This window comes from Eumetopias jubatus, unplaced genomic scaffold, assembly GCF_037043125.1.
Source record: "Eumetopias jubatus isolate StellerSeaLion01/CBP00866 unplaced genomic scaffold, mEumJub1_p1.0 scaffold_14, whole genome shotgun sequence".
Classification (NCBI taxonomy): Eukaryota; Metazoa; Chordata; class Mammalia; order Carnivora; family Otariidae; genus Eumetopias; species Eumetopias jubatus.
Genome location: NW_028274820.1, coordinates 93,800,625 through 93,818,368, shown reverse-complemented (window position 1 = coordinate 93,818,368; position 17,744 = coordinate 93,800,625). Strand labels below are relative to the sequence as shown.

General features: G+C 37.2%; 1 protein-coding gene across 1 annotated transcript in view; it reads right to left on the bottom strand.

Annotated features, from left to right (window-relative positions):
* The window catches only part of UBN2 (ubinuclein 2), a 75,999-nt gene that overhangs the window by 14,580 nt on the left and 43,675 nt on the right, over positions 1–17,744 (bottom strand). Inside the window, exons 9-14 of the mRNA XM_028106299.1 lie at positions 15,451–15,569; positions 14,613–14,726; positions 13,894–14,037; positions 13,116–13,166; positions 10,694–10,736; positions 5,186–6,733 (exon numbers count right to left, since the gene is read on the bottom strand). Coding sequence (XP_027962100.1) covers positions 5,186–6,733; positions 10,694–10,736; positions 13,116–13,166; positions 13,894–14,037; positions 14,613–14,726; positions 15,451–15,569 — 2,019 coding nt within the window. The remainder of the gene's footprint in view (positions 1–5,185; positions 6,734–10,693; positions 10,737–13,115; positions 13,167–13,893; positions 14,038–14,612; positions 14,727–15,450; positions 15,570–17,744) is intronic.

Sequence of the window (17,744 nt, the reverse complement as noted above, 5' to 3'; positions counted from 1 at the left end):
GTCTGCCTTCAGCTCAGGTCATGATCCCAGGTTCCTGGGATCGAGCCCCGCATCAGGCTCCCTGCTCAGCGGGAAGCCTGCTTCTCCCTCTTCTACTGCCCCTGTTTGTGTTCCTGCTCTCGCTAGCTCTCTGTCAAATAAAAAAAAAAAAAAAAAAGTACACTTAAATCAGAAAGAAATATGCTAACATTAATTAACTTTCCCTAAAATTACTGAAATACACTTCATTAAGCTACTTTAACTCTTTGAACAATTTTCTATTCAGCAATAATCTTTTCCCATTTTGACTTTCTTTTCTACCTGTACTTAACAACAAACATTATAATACAATTGTCTCAGTATCAGATATTATCTATGATAGTTTGTACAACTATGAATTTTCTTTTGTAGTCTTAACAATTCTAAGTTTCTCCGACCAAAAATTTTACAGTTCTAAATTTAGTCAAGAAAACTGAATTCTTCAAATATTTTTAAGTCAGTGATCAATGTTAACTCTTATTAGGTTTATTTTGTGTGCTCACTCCTTTTCCAGTAAACAGTATTAATAAAGGGCTGATCATTTTATTTCTTAGTTAATATATGAGAAAAACTTAAGTGATCTTCCCATACATACACGTCACAGTGGATACATTTCTTACACCTAACAGTCCATGCCACTGCTAAACAAAAAATGAAGAATACTCTCCAGAAGGCTTTGAATCTGGTTTTTCCAATCTTTCTCCAATAGCCTTCCCTTCCCTTATCTCCTTTGTTAGCTCTCAATTTTATATCCTATCTCAGTTTCAATCCTGTAAATCTAAAAGCTCAGGGAGGAATGGAACACTCATCAACAAATGAACTCATCAGTTCCTATAATCATGTGACCCCATCCTGTATCTCAAATGCTATCATTAGTAGTCTCATTCTTTCCCAACACCAGGGCTTGAAACCTTAGTTTTTAGTCATCATAAAAAAATGGACAAGATGAACTCACTGTCAACATACCCATTTTTTTTTTTTTTAACCACTACTTCCTCCAGCACTTAAGTACAAATCTTCATCACTTTATGCTTGGACTTGGCTACTTTTCTTATCTTCTAGTCTTTCCCTTACTGGCCAACCATGATATACAAAATGGATACACTGGAAAGAATTACTAAGCTAGAAATAAGGACACTTTGAAGCAATTTGGATAGAAGGTATCCTGCATCAATTTAAGAATTAAAAAAATTTTTTTAAAATCATAGTTCTCTTGTAATCCCAGGATAATATGAGGCACACACTCCAAGACCATGTGCCCCCTAGAGAGGAACATTAAATACTGCTAATAAGGAGGACTCAAGTTTTTCTGGAGAAGGCTAACTCAAGTATTAAAATAGTTGGAAAACGTAAATTAGGGCAACTTCCCAAATTAACTGAGGGATAAAAAATGATACCATGCCATACTGTGTAATATTCTGTACTTTCAAAAAACTTCCATATCCACTTTTGTTTATAAAACTGAAATGACACATCAGACTACCTAAATATTACATGGCATTTATAAATTTCTCTCTCCCTATAAGATGGAGACCTTTCAAAAGTCAGGTATCCTACTGTTGATATCATTCGAAAGCATACAGGAGAGCGGTCAACCTAAAACAGGCAAACAGTTCAGGATAATGCTCCATAATCAAAAATACTTCCACGACCTCCATATTTCATTCCCAGGGGAAAATATGAAGGAAAACCATGCTCTTCCTGTGGTGGGCATTCTATCTATCTATCTGAGAATTTTTTTAAACCACATTTTATTTTGCTGAGTGCATCTGCCCCCCATTCTCTACAACACCAGAGGGATATTTCGAAATATAAATCAATGAAGACCCTCCAAGGCTTCCCACTGCACAGATTAAAACCCCAAGTTCTTATCGTGACCTGCAAGGTCCTGCATCACATGGTTCTGGTTGATCTCAGACCTCGTCACCTATCCATCTCTCTGTAGTCCAGCCATGCATACCTACACGTCAGGCTCCTATCTCAGTGTCTTCACACCTACCATCTCTCTAGCGTGGACTGTTTGTTCCCTCCTATCTCCAAATGACTAGCCTGCTTATTCCATTCTCAGCTCAAATGTTATCTCCTGAAAGAGGCTGTCCCCAACTCCCTTATCTATGTTAGCAGCAATCACACTTTGTCATATTATTGTTCTTTCATAGCACTTAACATGTTTAAAAATTTGTGTTTTATCTTTCTACCTGGAATATATGCTCCACGACCAGAGAGATCTTGAGTATGGAGTTTACCCTATCTCCCCAGCATCTAGAAGAGTGCCTGGCACATATTAAATACCTCGGAAACATCTGCTTAATGAGTGAATTATTTTGGGAATTATAAAGTGGCAAAGAAATGGATTCATAGAACATCAGTAAGTTGAAGGGTAAGAAAGAAGAGGAAAGCCTTGAGCAGGAAGTTATTAAATAGAAAGTAGGTAGAGGTAATAATCTGAACCCGGAAAGATTTTAACTTCTGTTAAACTCGGGACCTGTCCTTTTCACTCTGCAAATGAACAGATAGGTGAAGATGTCTTTCAGACAGGAGCTGAATGTTTTGCAGGCACAGACAGGGAATCTCCTTTTAGTGTTAAGAGTGCTAGAGAGACAGGATTTAGAGGCCACGAGGTTTCAGTGAGAGACTACGTTAAAAAAAACAAAAACAAAAAACCCACACCATAGGTTCTCCCGAAGTTATGATCAACCTTATTCAATTACTGACCTTTTCTTCAGTCAAACCAATAAGACAGAACAAAAAGGATCAGATCTGAAGGCAGGAACAATAAGGCCTTCAAATCATAAAGTCATATTAGAAAGGATGAAAACTAGAAGTAGTTAACTTTTTGGAAACACAAATTTTGCCATATAGGTTCCCTGCTGACAAATCGAATTGGTATGCTAAGTATCTAGGTTCTCCCGGGACAGATGATCAAGTACAAGAAGGACTGGCAGAAGGGGGAGAGGCAGCAGGGTGGGGACAGAACTGAGTGACTCTGGAGATGACAAAGGCTAGAGAAAGATTTAATCTTAAATTCAAGGTGAAGGGGGAAAAAAGGCAACTTTTCTTCAGGAAAAAAACCAAAAACTTAAAGCAAATGAAACCATAGTTTACAATTTAGCTCAACAGAAACAATATTTTATGTAGTCATGGATTTAGCCAAAAGTTGTAATTTTACTCTTTCAGGAGAATGACAAAGGTATAAATGCAGCTAAAAGCTTTATCATAATAAGAAGTTAAGAGATAATAGTAAAATGAATAAATTGTCTTCCATTCATTCCTAATATTTAAAAACACAGAAAAGGCTATGAGAATTAAAAGTAACTGATACTAGGAAGGGGGACCCATGTGGCAGGAAACTGGCATTTCTGTTATGATTCTCTCCTTTACTCAAACTGAAGATTAATGTCAAACACAGTCAACATTTTAATAAAGGTATAACAAAGAGGAATGCAAACTAACTCCCAGACCTTAGTTGTAACTTAAATCAATCCCTAATCAGTGGGGATTTTTTTTTCATTTTATTTCTGATAAAAGTAAAACTAAACAGATAAAACATCCTAGGTTTCAACTAGTAAAGTATCAGTTAATTGAATTTTGTTTTATTTTAGAACTCTGGAATAAATGAATTCATTACTAAGCCTACAGTAATGGCAGAGTGATAATCTGGGTTTCATGTGTTTATGAATACCAGTGCTTAGCTTGTACTGAAGAGCAGAAAACATCTATAAACACCAAGCTAAAAATTCTTTCATTAGATGCTCCTATTCCACATCAACAGGAGGCAGTAAAAAGAACACTTTCTGAGACAACGGAATTCCACAAATCAACAAAAGTCATGTTTTCAAAAAAGACTTGGGAACCTAAGAACTAACACATCATAAAATGTTACATATTTTTAAAAAGCTTGTTATGAAACAGCATATTTTATGAAACCCATTTTCTTGACAAGAATCCAAAAAAGTACCAGGAAAATATAAACAGCGGTGGGATAATGGGGGACTTTTCTTTTTTATGAATTTGCCTACAGTGAATACATATTACTTTTTGGGATGGGGGACAGGGAAGAAGAATCTTAAAGAAATCAAACTGGTCACATGAAGGACAAATCTGGCAAGTCTCAGAATACAAGGAGTGGCAGAAAGATGAAAACAATGACAGAGAAGATGACGTGGAAAGGAGAGAGATGAAATATGAGTGATAAAGAGTTCTCAACAAACCTAGGCCAAATGGATCAGAAATGATAATGAAACACATCATAGAACAAAATATTCTTGAGCTAAAAAAGCCGCCAGGTATAAACTTACAGATAAAACCTAGCCGTAATTTGAGGATACTTGAATTTCAAGGAAAAAGAGAAAGTCTTACTAGCATTTAGGCAGAGAAAACACATACAAGGGAACAAAATATTGGAATGGCCTCAACTTCCCTGTAATCCTCAATACTAAGCAAAGGTCAGTGGAACAGTATTTATAACATTGGGAGGAGACAGTTAGTGACCAAGAAGTCTACATACCTAAGTGTGACAGCACAGAAATGATCAGGTATGCTGGAGCAAAGGTAAATTAGGTTTTGTGTTAGTCTTCCTGAAAAGACTCCAAGTGAAGCACTCCCACTGTGAGATAAATTTGAATTAAAAACTCACGAATGGGGAAAACGGTGGTATAAAAGGATTATCGACAGTAATTTGACACAGAGAATTATATATGAGTAGCTGCAAAATTCATGCCAAATAAAAATTTTATTTGAAAAGACAAATGGCTAAAGGACAAAAAAAAAAACACCATGAATGTACAAATTTGATTAAATAAAAAAGTTGACAGGAGAAAAAGGACTAGAGAGAGGGAGAAAGGAGATACGTGAAGGTAAACTTAAACTCTTAAGTTATTGCTTTGTTCTGAATTTTGACAACATACTTTAAATATGCATTATGTGTTTTTCAAAAATTGCAAAAGTCGTATGTGCTACTTTACCTGGAAAAAAAAAATCCACATCCCAACAAAAACCTCATCCACCAAGTATCCCCATTACTGTGATGTGAACATCAGGAACATTCCTTGGTCATAAGCTGTAATAAGCTATTACGAACAACCTATGTACACGGTTATTAAACGGACTCACAGGAAAGACTGCACAATCTTGTACTTTATCCCATGAACATATGTAACATACATACCTGCACACTGGCTGTTACCACTGAAGACCCTGAGGCAGAGGATGGTCTATGTGGAGTAGACGACGGTTTAGTAGCACCCTGTGTTCCACTTCCTGTTCCCCCAGAGAGACTAGTCCTATTCGCTCCACTTGAGTTTAGGTTGCTACCTCTGCTGGCAGGTACATTCACTGCAATCCCACTCAAGCTATTCTTCCCAACAGTTCCAGCGGATGAGGAATTTGTGAGCTTTGAAGGGGCCTGAAGATTTTTCGTAGATGGAAGGCCTGAAGTGCGATTAGAGGGCAGCAAATTCAAGGTGGGCGACTGTCTGCTGAGGTTTATCCCACTGGGTTGTTTATGGACTGGGTTGTTACTGCTGGAGTGGCTACTCTGGGCTACTAGTGCATTTGGACTGGAAGAGCTTGGGGGTACAGGAGGCTTGGGAGTGGGGTTGGATTTAGAAATAAGTTTCGTTGATACTGAAGGCTTAGCTGACAGAGAGGGCTTGGGTGAGGCGGAAGGCTTAGGTGAGGGCAAGGGTTTAGGAGATGTGGCAGGTTTTGGAGATGCGGCAAGTTTGGGGGATGCAGCCATTGAGAAGGGAGATTTGAAACCCTGCGTGGACATCTGTGACACCATAGCCTTCGCTAAATAGTTACTGGAGGTAGTGGTGCTGGGTACTGTCCTAGAAACCAGGGGGTGGGACCCTTGAGAACCATTTCCAGGTGAGGGAGTAGATAAGGGAAGGCGGTACATAAGTGGCTTATCCGAAGTCTTAATAAGCGGGGATGAACAGGCAAGTTGGGGATTATTACTTAACTTCACCACTGGGTTGGTCTGTGATTTACTAATGGTTGCTTGTAATGGAGACACATAGTTTTGTTGGACAGCTGAATGCTGGTGCACCTTTGTTACTTGTGTTAATGAAGAAGCATCCTGGGCCTCTGGTGTTCCCAGAGCATGAGAGGAGGCAGCAACTTGGGCTTGGGAAGAGGACACATGGGTCTGTGAAGAGGAAGAAGCGTGAATCTGACTCGACCTCTGTAGTCCTTGTTGAAGCAGCCTGGCTGGCAAAGGTTCCAAGGAAACTTTAGGGTTCTGAATTGAAGAACCAGCAATAAGGCCTGAAGAGATGCCAGTATGAGCTAAATCCTGGGGTTTCTTTGGTACTGGCCCTGTGTGACCAGCAATAAGACTTGATGAATGTGCAGTCTGAGGAGAATCTAGTTTTTTAGGAGCAGCCAGCGGCAACTTACTCATGATACTTGCTAATTTTTCTTCTCTCAGTCCTGGACGAGGTTTTGCAGTTGGCATGCTTATCCTTGAGCCAGCTGGAGGGCCTTTGTTCCCGTTGTTGATAACAGCTAAAGCTTCAGAAACAAGATCCAGTGCAGGTGGATGGAAAGACAGGTCTTCATCTAGTGAGTCATCAAGGCAGATCGTCTCCTGGGCTGGTGTAGAGCTAGAGCTGGTAGAGGCCACGGCAGATGTGCTAGAGCTCGTTGAGGGACCACCAACTGAAGCCACCAACGATGCAGGAGTTTTCTGGTCCTTTTTTGGACTACACTCCTAGCATAAACAGCATTATATTGGAACAAATTAAATGATTAATAAACAATTACTAAGTATTAGTTTTTAAAGGACTAAGAACTTCTCACAATGATTAAAATTCTATTGGAAATCTTTAGACTGAAAAAAACCAAAACAGTTCTCAGGATAGAGCTCTTGACTGAACTGTTCAGAAGCCAAAGCATCTGATACAGTGCACGCAGCTGCCATACCTTAGTAAGCTCTTCTAAGAAAACTTGAAACCAAGCCAAAGGAATATTCGTATACTAGTTGTACTATTGGCGGAACCCTCCCTCACGCCACCCCTCCTGCATCAGATCTTCAGATACTATTCCAAATCCATCTGTTCAGGGACTATTCTCTTTTTATTCTCCTTGTACCTAGGAGAAATTCTGCTTTTACTCTAAGACTCTACCCTTCTTCTCTAGTATGCTTTGCTAGGATACTGACCCTCACTTTCTGCTCCCTTGTGTTTCTGCCACTGTATGCCCTGTCCTATAGCCACTCATAGCCAGTACGTGGAGAAGTGGTACATAAACTGGGATTCAATCCAAGCATACTTAAATTAAGTCTTCTATTCATTACGGTCATTTGTAATTTATTCAACATATATTTACTAAATGTTTACTATGAGCAAGGCACTATACACTAAGAAAACAAGGTTATGGGAATTAAAATTCTGAATACCTAAGAGAATTGTTCTTTTTTTCCCCCAAAAATTAAGTTTCTTAAAATTCAAGGAAGAGAAAAGAGAATTAGAGCACAATTTAAAATATTCCAAGAGCAAAAGAATTAAAAAGTAACTGTTTCGGGGTACCTGGGAATTTAAAATATTCCAAGAGCAAAAGAATTAAAAAGTAACTGTTTCGGGGTACCTGGGAATTTAAAATATTCCAAGAGCAAAAGAATTAAAAAGTAACTGTTTCGGGGTACCTGGGAATTTAAAATATTCCAAGAGCAAAAGAATTAAAAAGTAACTGTTTCGGGGTACCCGGGACAAATGTATTAGTTGGTTGGGCTTCCTACTCTTGGTTTTGGCTCAGGTCATGATCTCAGGGTCCTGAGATCAGGCCTGTGTGAGTCTCTGAGCTCAAAGCGGAGCTCTCCCTCTCTCGCCCCTCCTCCCCTCATGCTCTGTCTCTCTCTCTCTCAAATAAATAAAATCTAAAAAAAAAAAAAAAAGCTGTTTCCCTTAAAAGGGAAATATAAAGTATTTGATTCATGTCATTTTTAAGATTTTAAGATTTTATTTATTTCTGAGAGAGAGAGAGAGAGAGAGCACAAGCAGGGGGAGCGGCAGGCAGAGGGAGAGGGAGAAGCAGGCTCCCCCCTGAGCAGGGAGCCCGATGCAGGACTCCATACCAGGACCCTGGGATCATGACCCGAGCCGAAGGCAGACGCCCAACTGACTGAGCCACTCAGGCGTCCCATGTCATTTTTAAGATTAAGAAGAAATAAAACTATTAATAAAAAGCACTTCAAAGTTTCTTTGATTAGTTTCTTAAAAACAAACCCAAATAAACCTAAACCCAAAGTCTTAAATTACACATTAATTTATACAATCACAGCACTTACCTTAACCATAGTGGGGAAAGAATGGAGAGGAAATGTCTTTACCATCACCTTCTAAGGTATTACAGTAAAGAAGCTGGTGGGAAGGCTGTTAAACTCTAACTTCCTCAGCAATTTTTCTAAGCTGCTAGTCTAAAAGACTGATTGAAAACTCCACTGCCTCTCAGAATTCTGTAGTGTAACTGCACTAAGGTCAAAATTGTCTGTTAAGATGAATGGGTAATACATATGAGACACGTCTGCTTGACAGGCCATCCATTCAATTATGATTAGTGAAAATACCTTTTTTATTAAAAAAGTATACAAACTGAGGGTGGGGAATATATTGGAATCATAATGGTAGCATTACCAATATAAAACTTTTTTAAAGGAACTTTTCATTTTTTTTAAAAGAATAAACTGGTTTCAATTTTATTTACTATCTATTTATTTAAGTTCTAGGCCCAATGTGCAGCTTGAACTCACAATCCTGAGATCAAGAATCATATGCTTTTCTGACTGAGCCAGCCAGGTGCCCCTGAATTAATTTTTTCTTCTAGAATAATGTTAAATCCACCCTCCAGGGTACTATATAAATTTATACTAGCAGAGATAAATTGTCCAAGGTATATATTTGAGTCTAAAAAGCAGGTTATCTCATTTATAAAATGTTAATTCAATCTGAATAAATGAATAGCTATTTGGATGGATCGAAGGAGGGGTGGCAAGGACAGAGCTCCAGAAGGAATGGTGGGTGTGTACTAGAACGGAAGTTTTTTTTTTCCTGGATACTTATACTTTTCTCCTTCTTACTTTTTTGTATTTGCATTTTCTACTGTACTTCCTTAGATTACCTTTTTAACTAAAATAGGTATTTGAGGGGTGGTAGGGTAGGAAAAACACAAATCAGCAATATAGTTTTTCCATTTGGGGAAAAGGAAACAGTAATTTAATCACAAAGACACAAACAAAATATGCAATTCCCCTATACCATCCTTGTCATTATTAGAATTCTGATAATCATGTTTGAATAGATGTATCAAAATTTAACCAACACTTTATGGGGAGTATTAGGAGTTTAAAAATACAGTGTCAAAGCAAAGCATGAACTCAACAGATGTGATGAAATACTGGTTCAATATTATTTGGATTAGAAGACAAATGAGGTAGGTAAGAAAAAGACGACTATTTACTCCGTATTCAAAGAGCCTCTAATACTAAAAGTTAAGAAGGCCACAAAGTAACAAATATTGACCTTCTGGCCATAACCTCATAAGCCAAGACACTCATTTATTCAAAGAGATGAAGACTATGGGGAAAGTCTAAAACCTAAAGGGTGTGGGCTTTCTTTACAATTTTACTTTCAAATGATCACAATTTTCACTTCTATAGGTTATACGTGATTCTTTTTCAACTCTGCTTTGTCTATTTTGGTATTTTTTTATCCCTTCTTCTCCTTCTTTACATACTAAACAAGTTAAATTCCTTTATGTTCTAAACCCAATAAATCCATCACTTGCCCTTCTCAGGGATCTAATTCTGTTGGATGTTTCTGCTGACTCTCACTCATAGTAACTTACTTCCTTATGTATTCTGTGTTTTCACATTTTAAGCTCATGTTTGACATGGTATATATGTGGTAAGCCTTTGGGGCCTAGGATGAAACTGCATTTTCCCAGAGAGAATTTGATTTGCCATTTGCCTTGGGTTAATAACTAACCTAATATCCCTTTAAGTTATTTTCAAAGCTTGAGGACTTCCCAGGTCTTGTAGGCAGTGTAAATTAAACTCCTAAACCAGGGAAAATTCTCAGGAAGGATTTCCTTCCCCTAATCTAGAACTCAGGCCAAGACACCCAAGTTTCTTAATCTTTCTGCCGGTGAGTGGGTTTCTTTTCTAGTCCTTTCTTTTACTAAACATGTTACCCTTTGAAAGTCCCATGTTTACACAGAGTTTCAGTCTAATTCCTAACCTATATAAGGCGAAGATACCCCTATCTGCTGTGGTCTGAGAAGAAATTTAAAAATAAACCATAAAGTGTTGGATGAAAATCAGCAAATGCGTCTAAAGGCAACCAAAGTTGCCTTTGGTTAAGGCAAATTAACACTCTGGCAGTTTCTTCTTTGTTTTGGGCCTTGGGGATTTCTATTATCTATTTGCAGTCTCAACTATGCTTTTAAAGGATATTTGTTATAGTTTATAGAATGCTTCTAACTTTTATTAGGTTAAATCTTACAATTTAATTCTCTGAAATACAATGGTTCTAGGATTTTTACAAAATTTAAAAACACCCTTCTTAAAAGTACAGTACCTATCCACCTATGCCAAATACATATATCCTTTGCATCTTAAGAATGTATTTCAGCATTCCCCAATTATGACTAATTAAAGATTTGGTTCAATACTTACCTTCACTTTGGGCTTAGGTGCAGGAATCACCTTTTTCTTTGCCCTAAGACAAAAGATAAAAAAGGATGCCATTTCAGTAGCTGTTGGGTCACCATTAGGAAATTACAACATAATACTGTCATTACATGGGTAAGTAACTTTTTTTTTTATTTTTTTTTTTAAAGATTTTATTTATTTATTCATGAGAGACAGAGAGAGAGAGAGAGAGAGAGAGAGAGAGAGAGAGAGAGAGGGAGAGGGAGAAGCAGGCTCCCAAGGAGCAGGGAGGCTGATGCGGGACTCGATCCCAGGACCCTGGGATCATGACCTGAGCCAAAGGCAGAGGCTTAACCATCTGAGCCACCCAGGCGCCCGGTAAGTAACTTCTTATGCTATCTGGAAAACTCTATGAAGGAAGGAACTATATATAAGTGCTCAGTTTATATGCGAATATACAGTAACATTTCCTCCAATTTCAATCAACTGGAAAAAAGGCCAAACCATTAGTAAAATATCAATGGTAAATAAAGGTTTTTTAAAAATTAAATGTAAATACTCAAAATTAAAAAAAAAAAAAACAAAAACCTCAAGATAGGGTAACAAAGCTGCCTAAGGAGACTCACTTCAAAGAACTGGTAAGAATTTATAATTATTTATAGGAAAACAGAGCCTGAAGAAACTTTCAGCTCAAATTAAACCGTAATTTGAGGAGAACCACTGTCAAGATGTTGTAAATGAGATATCATTTTAAAAACAAATCTGTTTTTTAGAGAAAATTATTTTAATATAAAAATTCAAATAAAAAATGTCAAAATGACGGGGAAAAAAAGGCAAGAAAAATACGATGGAACCTTGAAACCTTTGGGAACCAGTGTGAAAAAGTTTAAAGAAAATCTTACGGGTTCCATAATAAGAGAAAGTACTCCATGTCTGTTGAATAATTAAAGGATTAACAAGCTAAAATACCTCACACTGAGTATTCCTACTTCACTAAGTTGAAATGTCATCCATTAAATTAACAAATATCTTGATTAAAATTGTCAATCTATGACTTCATTGAGGCAACAGTAATTTTTAGAGTTTTTTTTGATAAGACCATTGGGGCAAAAGGTGTCCGGGCCCACGTATCCCACAGATTTCCACTTTCTGACACAAAACACAAGTTAGTCATAGTGATAAAGCTACTAAAAAAAAAAACTGGGGAAGAGGATCTCTGTAAACATCTGCTTTAGGTTTGAAGGAATTACTTATACCTGAATTGTAACACGTGATTTTATAACTATGGGGAAATTAAAGGCGAGAAATATTATTGATAACAATACCTATGTATCCCCTGCCCCAGGATAACTAAACCGCCAGCAACAAACAATAGCAAAAACTGAAAACCACAACCTGAAACTCAATACAACTCTAACAGTATGCTAACAAAGTGTCCTTCCTAACAGTTGTAAAAATTTCCATTATAATTGTATAAAGAGACAGAATTTTGTAAGGTTACCCATTGTTAACCAGACCTCTTAGAATATTGAATTAGTGATCCATAAATTCTCAGTAACTTGCTAATTTAATATTTTATTAACTATTACTACACTTCTAAGCTACAGAGAAAGAGCCCTGAGTTGTGGCTAAAAATAAAATTCTTGAAGTCAACCAGTATTCACCCAAAAATATAACCACAAAACCCTCAGCTTTTTACTACTTCCTATCAGGTTAAAAGACCTTTCTTTAGTAATCACATCACTAAGGAAATATCCAGTTTTAAAAAGAAGGGAAAGAAATGAAGAATAAGTTAATTTTGTGCAATAAAACACTTTGCAAGGCAAGGCAGGGTAGGTATGTATCCGAAACCATCTTGGAATGCACAACACTATAGGTTAGCTACTTAATGGTCATTAAGAGGGAAAGAAAAAGGACACCAAAGAACTAGAGGGAGGAAGGCCCAGGAACAAAGGAAACAATCACAGCTTTCCTGTTTACATGGCTCCTAACTACCAAATCTCAGGCCAGCACATTCAGGTTTTTGGAGACTAGCCTGAGAACTGTTTAATAGATAAATGTGTTCTTAGGTCTATAGAAACAGTAAAAATGATTTTTTTAAAGATTTTATTTTATTTATTTGAGAGAGAGAGTAAGAGAGAGGGCACAGGCTGGGGGAGAGGCAGAGGTAGAGAGAGAAGCAGGTTCCCCCTTGAGCAGGGAGCCCGACTCGGGGCTCGATCCCAGGACCCCGAGATCATGACCTGAGCTGAAGGTAGATGCTTAACCGACTGAGCCACCCAGATGCCCCTAAAAATGATTTTTTAAAAAAAAGCAGTAGTAAAATGGGAGATTGTTTAAATGTATGTTTAAGTACTATCTCAACTAGCATTTAATAAATAGCGCTTGTTTACTAAAGCACATAAGGTGAGCAAAAATGAAGAAATCTGGAGTCTGTTTTACTCACGGAGCAGAAGTAAGATGATTATGTACACTCCGGCTTTCCTTAAAAAGCATTCTGCAAAAGTTAAAAAGACATGATCATTTTTGTGTAACAGATAATGATAGCCACTTTCTCGTTTTAGTTACATGGTTTTCAACAGTCTATTATTGTTCATTTATCAAATGAAAGTTATAATGGCACAGAGTAAATTCAATAATCTAATATGGGGAGTTTTATAGAACATTTATTTAAATCTTTTAACAGATCAACAGATTTTTTTTGATTTAAGATGGAACGCTTTAAGATGACAGAGATAGTCAAGTCTATTAATTTTAACATTCTTAACTCTTTAAACTTTAAATTGGGCTACTCTTAATTTTTGAGATACCACTCTACATTGACTATTATTTTCAACAGAACCTAAGGTTGGGATCTCTTTTTCTACACTCTCCATTTTGTATTCAGTTCCTTATCTTCATAATACCCAGGTGAAGTTCCCCCCCAACAAAGTTCATAACCATCTTCTCCTCCTCCCATTTCTCTATTAGCAAATTCAGGTGCAAAAAAGAAAAAGTGGTTGGCAAAAAAAATCACCCTTTACGTGTATCTCTGTATCTCCATGTCCATGTGACTAACTGTTTTGTCTTTTAAGTGCTTGAAGTTTTCAAGGCAGAGATCATCTGAGATGACTAGGTTCTTAGCAAAATGAATGTCACATGTGTGTATGTGTATATATACATGTATCTTTAATAAGAGCAATAATAAGAAAGTAAAGTAAAATCTAGGATGTCATATTTCTTACCTTGCCTGCATCCAGCCCTTAGGCCACAATGGTTTCACCTCTGTCTCCATAAAGGATTTAAGATAATCCTCAGCGGACTGGCTTTTATTTGGCTCTAACTCATAGCATCCCAATTTGATCTCAACAAGGTTACATAACAAAGTTCTAAACAGATTAAAAATATATATTTATATATAAATCTGACTGCAAATTGTGGAAAATTAAGCTTGAAACAGATTTTTTTAAAAGCACATAAATCTGACAGCAATAATAAAGAATATTATCTCAAGAATTCAGAAGATGACACGAAGATAAATACTTTCCAACATACATCACTCACTGCACTACAGCCAAATCCCCAGTATGGAACAATTTCCTTTGATACCTTTCATCTAGGCACCAAAGATTGAAAGGGATAGTCCTGCAGCCAAACCCTCTACTTGGGGTACAGAAATACTGGTAAAAAAGATGACTGATTACAAAAGTATATGGAATACTTCACCTTCTGAAACCAGTATGACTTATTAGAAGATTAGCTTATAAAAAGTAGTATATGAAAATAAAAGTGAGAGCACTCTAAGAATATCAGGATCAAATCAATCTTCCTTTGAATTTTTCCTACACACTAATCTTTGGTTGCTTCCAATCTACTCTTCCATTTACTATATATTCTTTTTATTAGAAACCTTAGTTCTGCATTATCTATTTGGTTAAAAGTGAAGGCTTTGGTTCAATTTTACCTGATGGTGTCATTCCAATGGAATTTCTTTCTTGGTCCTATGACACGTTTCCCTGGTTTCTCCTCATCATCTTCCTCGGATCCATTTTTTTCTCGTTCTTCATCTGTTTGTAACCTAAAAATGAAAAAGATTTTATGAAGCAGAGTTCTATTTATTTTTTAAAGGTTTCATTTACTTATTTGTCAGAGAGCGAGACAGAGAGCACAAGCAGGGGGAGAGGCAGCAGAGGGAGAAGCAGGCTTCCCGCCGAGCAAAGAGCCCGATGTAGGACTCGATCCCAGGACCCTGGGATCACGACCCGAGCCAAAGGCACTCAACCGACTGAGCCACCCAGGCGCCCCATGGAGCAGAGTTTTAACCCAGCAGTGCCTATGATATGCTCCAGAGACACCTGTTAAAATGCTTAACTGAATGTTAACTCAAAAGGGAAAGTAAATGGGGAATCTATTTTTATACATAATACTTTGAAATGCATTATAAAGTGGTTTGGTAAATAAGATCTTCAAACTGTAACATAAGGCCATGAATACTTACCTTTCGGTTCAGAAAATATTTGTGTCCAACTTCAGTCGGTCAAAATGGCTGACATGTGAAATGTCTGACCAGTACCACAGCTCTTGCTAGGATCACACCCACACACTGAATCAAGAGACCTTTTGCTTCTGACACCAAAGCAACTGAATAGGGAGTGTTGTGTCATTTAGAAAATACTCAATTATACCATTTCAGTGGTATATGTGGATTTCTACTTGGTGAGAACATCTACACAAGACCAATCCTTAAGAGCTAAAAATATTTCTCAAATGCAAAAGCCGGTCCAAAGAGAAGAGGTACATACTTGGCACACTTAGCTTGACTACGAGCTTGGCAGTCCTCCTGGTATTTAAATAGCTGTTCAGGCATCACGTTGCTAACAGCCAGTTTCAGTTTTTGCAGAGGTTCTCTTAAACGATCATCCTGAGGAAAAAATATACTAGAAGTTTTTTAAAACACATTTACAAAAATTAAAGCAGATCCACAAAAGACACTGATTATGGATTTGAAATGTAAACATATTTTTTTAATGAAAACATATTTAAATGCGGACAACTACTTCTACCACACTGACTTTTCGTAATGCATACTGGATATAAAATTAGGATGACCATACTTCGCAGGCAATCAATGAGAATCCCAGATTTTGCTTGTTACCCCAGCATAATTAATAGAGTTCCTTACATTTTTTTCTTAAAAATTTTTTTTGAGTTTAGTTGACACACAATCTATTCCTTTACATTCTTAAAAAATGTCCTGGCCAATAAATTATATGGACACTTTAAGATTAAATAAAAACATTGTGCAGACTACGGCTGGTTGATACCCATTATGGTGGGGAACCAGTACCATAAGAGGAGATATTGCTTTGCAACACTGGAACATAGGATTTGGTCTGGGTGACTACCAACAGGATGTTGACATCCTGTTCTGTCATTTATTGTTACTAATTGTGACTTACGCTGCAAGCAAAAACGCGAGGTTAAGGCCAAAGAGAAAGAGGAAACTGGAAGACTCTTGCTATTTTCATACATACCAATTAATAAATATTATTGCACATATGACAGTGTCTGCTATAAAAATTCCATTAAAAGAAATGTGAACATCCAGTATCATGGTTCCTAGGTGATCGCTTTGTAATTACGTAGCTGAGACTATCTTTCTGGGAACAACCCAAATATCCATTAACAGTAAAATGAATGAATTGGAATATATTTATAGCATGGAACTCCATACACACTGTACAGCAAATGTACTCTAAAAACGGAGTTCACCACATGTAAAGACATAGATAAATCTGAGGTACGTAATGTTCAGTGTAAAACAGCAAGCTGCAGAAGAAAAGTATGGAGACAGTACGATTCCATTTATATGAAGCTCAAAAATACGCAAAATCAAACAATATAATATTTAGGGATTAAAAGTACACATGATAAAACCAGATAAAGAAAAGCAAGGGCTAAGACAAATGTCTTCTTCTACAGCCAAAAGGGATATTAAATAACTCCAAACATCAAATCTGAAATGTTCCTTAGAAAATATCTTATCATGTATAAAAAGTTGCTCTCCTGCCTCTAGATCCTTTTTTACTGGTACCCATTTCTGTCATGTGAATGTATGGCAATAAGTTCCAACTGTCAATGTCTGAAGGAGCCAGGCACAGACACAAAATCTGTGACCTCAAGTAATGTCATTTATTTCTCTGCTTTAAACTGACAAAGAATTCCCAATTCAAAATAATTTTTTTTTTTTAGAGAGAGAGAGAGAGCAGGTTCATCCATGCATGCAGTGAGTTGGGGAGGGGCAGAGGGAAAGGGAGAGAGAGAATCCTCAGCAGATTCCATGCCGAGCTCAGAGCCTCACAAAGGGCTCAATCTCATAACCCTGAGAGATCATGAAATGAGCCAAGACCAAGAGTCAGAACTATTTTATTAACAGTTGTATAATACTTACAATAAATAATTCTATGTCTCTCAGATCACATCACTAGCGGTCCACGGCACCACATTCATTCCCCTATTAGAGCCATGGGGGGCCTTGGACAGCCATGCTGTGCTATGTGACTCCCAACCTCTGGCCAGAAAAATTTTGGTTGGGATGAGAGGACTGAGTCAGTCTGTGTGTGTGGCTTTCCTGTGATATAAAACCTTGAGAATACAGTAATCTCATTTTCGGATGCACATAAAAGGATAAAAATGAGACACGGGGAGATGGGTAGAGAGAAACAGGAGTTAATCCAAATTATTAGTTCCCTTAATTCCATGAAATACCTTTATTGACAGAAAAAAATGTTTTTTGTCTTAAACTAAGTTCTTTTCCATTACTTGCAAGTTATAAATATTTTAAAAATAGATAATCAAATAAATCAAAAGGGGAAGAGTAATCAGGACAGTGAAGGTACTAAAAACCATTTTACATGAAGTGAAGAAGGGGACATAATACAAGCTTTCAAAAACATGAAAGCTGTGAAGGTGACAAATGATTAGATTTATGAATGGACTCAAAGGGAGAATTAGGACCAATGGGTGGAAAGCACCTGATGGAAAGCACCTGAATTTGTCTCAGTGCATGGAAGAATTTTCTGCTATTATAATGAAA